Source organism: Acartia tonsa, chromosome 14 (genome assembly GCF_053477335.1).
Source record: "Acartia tonsa isolate MP-2025a chromosome 14, ASM5347733v1, whole genome shotgun sequence".
In the NCBI taxonomy this organism is placed as follows: Eukaryota; Metazoa; Arthropoda; class Copepoda; order Calanoida; family Acartiidae; genus Acartia; species Acartia tonsa.
The window spans coordinates 42241120-42246122 of NC_137273.1; the positions used below are offsets into that span (position 1 = coordinate 42241120).

The 5003-nt window shown below is 30.3% G+C and overlaps 1 protein-coding gene across 1 annotated transcript; it reads left to right on the forward strand.

The window, feature by feature from the left end:
• Positions 1-602: 602 nt before the first annotated feature.
• On the forward strand, positions 603-3435 carry LOC145305520 (uncharacterized). Its single transcript, XM_080147149.1, has 4 exons — positions 603-1047; positions 1300-1588; positions 1825-2087; positions 2779-3435. The coding sequence occupies exons 1-4, from the start codon at positions 603-605 to the stop codon at positions 3396-3398; spliced, it is 1617 nt and encodes a 538-aa protein (XP_080003275.1). The 3' UTR covers positions 3399-3435.
• Positions 3436-5003: the final 1568 nt, after the last annotated feature.

Sequence of the window (5003 nt, forward strand, 5' to 3'; positions counted from 1 at the left end):
TAGTTAATGGAAGTTATTTCTTATCTCTTACTTTGAATTTTAAAAAATTACATCCTTATAATAAAGTAACAGGATATCTGTCTCTCTATCTGTAAAAAAGGATCTTGCTAACAGGGAACCAATATGGTTCTTCTTCACAGGGTTGCATCTCAGGTAGGCCCTAACTAATTATTTTTTCTAATTCGATCTAGAATAAAAAATTTGGTTATTGGATTCAACTCTCATTTCCTCAAGTGCCCATGGAGGCCTCTAATGGTGTAGCCACTAGTAATTGATAAAGCCATAAATTGGTGCTTTTCCTCAAATCTAGAATGGAAAACAACCCCCTCTCCCTACCAAATACCTACGATTTAGAAAATAATTTGTAACAATTTCAATTTTTTAAAATGTGATCAAATGTGTCATATTTTTAACATGTAAGGTAAAGCATGTTTTATAAAGCTTAGGATCCCGTACACTGTCCGCATCTTTAAAACTCTTTTCACATGTGATGCTATTAGAATGTTTTTTAATATTGTTTGAAATAAAGAAGCATTTTAAAGTTATTTGGTCTCACCCAATTGAAAGTATATCTTAAATTGATTAAAAAACATTTCAGAAATATGACTCATAAAACAAGAATTCTAAAAGAACTAAGAGAGAGGGATAAATCTGATTTGTATAGTGATGGAGTAATTTGGATGGTTAATGATGATGCCTTTTATAATCTTACTGGCACAATAAAAGGTCCTGCAGAATCTCCATATGAAGGGGGTATATTTGATCTTGAAATACTTGTTCCAACTGATTATCCATTTCAACCACCTGTAATAAAGTTTAGGACAAGAATATGGCATCCAAATATATCAAGTGATACAGGCCAGATTTGTCTAGATATCTTACAGGAAAACTGGAATCCTGCCTTGGTGCTTACAAAGATACTTTTAAGCATACAAGCAATGTTATCTTCACCAAACTTTGATAATCCTTTAGATGATATGGTAGCACAACTAAGTAATCACAAAGATTATACAGAGAAAGCAAAGCAATGGACAGGAGTTTATGCTAGTAAGTATTAAATCCTTATGTAAAAGTATCAGGATATTTGTCTATTTGTGTGTGTGTGTAGCTCAAATCCCATAGACTGTTTGTTCTGCATGTTTCTTTTAAACAGAAAAACTTCTTATAAGTACAGAAGAGATTAAAATGGGCTGCCACTGTTCGAAATTTTTGATATTTTAAAATTAAACAAATGCAACATGTAGGGAATAAAATTTTGATTACATAAAATATAACAATTGTAAATGTAACATGTTTTAGGTCAAAGTCTATTTAAAGAGGAGGTATACTCAAGACTTGCAAAATTAGGTGTTTATCCAAGCAATACTCAGAAGAATACACCAGAAGATGGGAATAGCTTTTTCCATGCTGTAACAGATCAAATCACTGGGTATACCCATGAGGAATTGCGAAATAAAGTAGTAAGCAAAGTCATAGACACATATATTGATGAATATTACAAGTGGCCAAGCACAGTTATCTTTTATTGGAAAATCAAGATGTCACAACCAGGAACTATTCCAGATAAATTATGCCTCCAGACAGCAAGGTAAGTTGATAAAATATTATTGATTTAAGTGTTTTTATTTCTCACATTGTATTATAAACAGCTTTCCACGGATATAAAATTTACAATTATAAGATAATAAATCTTATGATTTTTTTATATTTGTAAAAAACTGGATATAATACAATGCTAGACACAATTTTTTGGTATGGCTGAGAAACAGTTCTAATCCACCAAAATTAAATAAAATTAAAATATTCATAATCTTTTTGTTTCAGCAATGTTATTCAGAGAGATTTGATTATTTATTATTCAACCAATCTGTCACGATATCAAAATGATATCACAATTGTGAAGTCAAAAGGTTGGACTCAGATTGAACCTGTTCGGTTACTTTACTTTGAAGATGGTTTTTATAAAACAGGCCATTATCAAAGTATTACAACTGATACACTTGTTGATGATAACCAAAGCACATCAAATTTTCAACTAGCAAGTAATTCTGTTGAAAGTGAAAAAGAGAAAGAAGTTGCAATCACAGGTAATTTTTTTTTAGTATCAATCTCAATACCTGCTTGTGGTAAGAGATTGCAAACAAATTTATCAAAATCATATTATTCAGTCTAGCCATTGTAGGTAAATATTTCCTTTATTATAAAAAAAAACAGGATAGCAATCAGTACATATTAATAGGTATTTAAGATTTCATCTGGACTATTTGTTCAACAATTTTTAGGTTTTAATTAAGTCTCGGGGAGGTTTAAGGCTATTTGAAAATAAAAATAAATTTGAAGACAATCCCTAAACCCCTTTTTTAAAGTAAAACTTTTGGGGGAGAAGCAATAGTGGTAAAGTAATGAGTTAAAAATGAACACTAATAAATATTTAATCATTCTATTATACTTTACACTGTTTTTGTCTCATTTTAGCTGTCTCATGTAATTTATCCTTAATTATTGCTTTATGTTCTTCAGATGACATAAATAATTATTTACTATTTAAAATTATGAGAAAACAATTACTTTATTAAGAGCATTTTATAAACTTTTGCCTGAAACAATTTTAAACAATCATTTTAATTAATTTTACTGATAATGACTGAACACCAAAATTTTATGGTTAGCATTGCTGTATTTGTATATTACTTGGCCTTTTAAGTTACTAGGTATTAAAGGCAACAAAATCTATCTGTAAAGATATTAGGTAATTATAAAATATTGACTTTTTTCTAGAACTAGATGATATTGAGACAGTATGTAAGTGTAAGTTAAACCTGGGAATACAACCATTATCCTGTGAAGATAGCAATGAGATTACCAACAGAAACAAGATAGACAGAGAAGCAATTTTCTTTCTTGGTCCTGCAAATGCACAAAAAAGGACAACTGTTGAAAACGTCATTTCTGAAATAAATAAAAAAGTTAGTAAATATTACTTTTCTGAAAACAGTCAACTAATAGCTCTTCCAAACGAAATAAGTTTACCAGATGATGTTTGTAATAAGGGAGCAGGAAACCAAGAAAAATATAACAAGTTTTTGGATAAACATTGTGAAGAGTACTTGCATCATCAACTTGTAAACGCACTAAGAAATGAAGAGGCATATGTTGAATTGGGCTTCCAGTCTGGTAATATCTTAAAAATATTGGTAAATAAAGCAAAAGAATTGCGAAACAATAATAAATTTGAGGATCTAAATGAACATGAGTTAAAAGTTCTTGGTATTTTGGAAGAAGAGCTGAAAGAGGTAGATCTTCTGAAATGTGTTGAACAGTGGAAGGCAGATAAGAATCAAGTAATTTCATCAGATAGCTATCTCTTCAAACAGGAATGTTTGCCAATCAGTCACTAATTAAAGAAAGATTTTGTATTATTAGATGAAAGGACAAGTACAATAAATATCCTTCCCAGTTAAAAATTCAGTTCTACTTTATATGACAAATATAATTTCCTTAGAAGTAGTTAAAAATAAATGATTATGTGCTAATTTTCTGTATGTTTCCATTTTTTTCTTCAAAAAGCTCCAAAAATCTAATATTGTTTTCAGTACTTTAAATTTTCTGTAAGCAAATATTTATTCAAGGTCGTGTTAGCTGTTCAAAAAGAGTTTTTGAGAAATATACCAGATACTGATTTAGAAGCATATTTTAAATACCAGTTTTACCTACAATGTGTCAAAGATACATCGGCAGAATGGGATACATTGGCAATTCTTCCAAAATATAATCTCATTATAAATATTGAGGTTAAGAGAGGAGCTGCATTTTCTAAGCTGACAATAGCATCAAAACAAACACAAAAGCATTATTCTTTATTCAAGAAAATTTTTGGTTCATCACTTAAAGAGCAATGGAATTTTGTAAAAACTGCATGTGTTCCAAATTTGAAGTCAGAAGAGGGGATATGTAATCATTGCAAATTTTTCCTTCTGAATGAAAAAACCCTAAATAATATGTCATCATGGATTGTAAATCTTCTGAGGAGGGTTCCAAAGATTGAAGTTGATAACTCATCACAAGATTATCAAGATCTTCTAATTGCAATATTGGGCTATCAATCACTAAGGAATTTATCACAAGTAGAGGCTAAAATCCTTGATCCTGAAAAGTTAAGATTAGACACTGAAAAAAAAATTACATCAGGCAACCTTGGAATAACTGGAGAAAATGATGCGAATAGTCAACAACTGGAGAGAGTTTTGAAAGATGATATTACTGGAAAACAGGATGCAAATAGCAGAAAAGTAAAGAGAGCTAGGAAAGATTTACCACAACAATATTTATGCTATATGCTGAACTCTGAACAGTTGCAAGCTTTTAAATGCACTTCTAAATGTCTTATAATCATTGGTGACTTTGGAACTGGTAAAACATATGTTTTAAAGGAAAGAACCAAAAATTGCGCATCTACAAATTTGAATGATAGAGTAGCTTATATCAATTTGACTGCATTAAATGTCTATACAGACACAATTAAGCTACAATCAAACCTATCAGTAATGGATTTCGTTGCTGAAAATGATTTTGAATCAACAAGTAACATAAAAGTCATTACTTGTAGAGAACTGTCTGGTCATTTATCTGCCCACCTAGATGGAATTTCACATACAGAGAACAATGAAGCTTTGCTTATTGATGTAATCAACAGCTTTTTGTCTAAGAATAATGATTTTAAACATGTATTTATTGATGAACTACCCTCTTTTAGAAATGAAGTCAAAGAGCTGCTTCCTGAAAAAAAGTACAAAACATTGTGTGTAACCATGAAAGTTGATACCTTGGCTTCAAACCGTAACCAAGAATGGTTTAAAATGATGAAGTCAAGACATAGTGCAGATCAAGTAACATTAAGTAACAATATGAGAAATTCTGTTAATGTTGAAAATGCTTCAACTGCTTTTGGTATGTATTCTGGCAGTTACTTGACACCAAGTAGAAATATACATGGGGTTAACAAT

Coding starts and splice junctions, on each gene's coding strand:
- LOC145305520 (XM_080147149.1), top strand. CDS start 603: ATGACTCATAAAACAAGAATTCTAAAAGAACTAAGAGAGAGGGATAAA. Junction 1,048..1,299: donor ATGGACAGGAGTTTATGCTA/GTAAGTATTAAA, acceptor AACATGTTTTAG/GTCAAAGTCTATTTAAAGAG. Junction 2,088..2,778: donor GAAAGAAGTTGCAATCACAG/GTAATTTTTTTT, acceptor ACTTTTTTCTAG/AACTAGATGATATTGAGACA.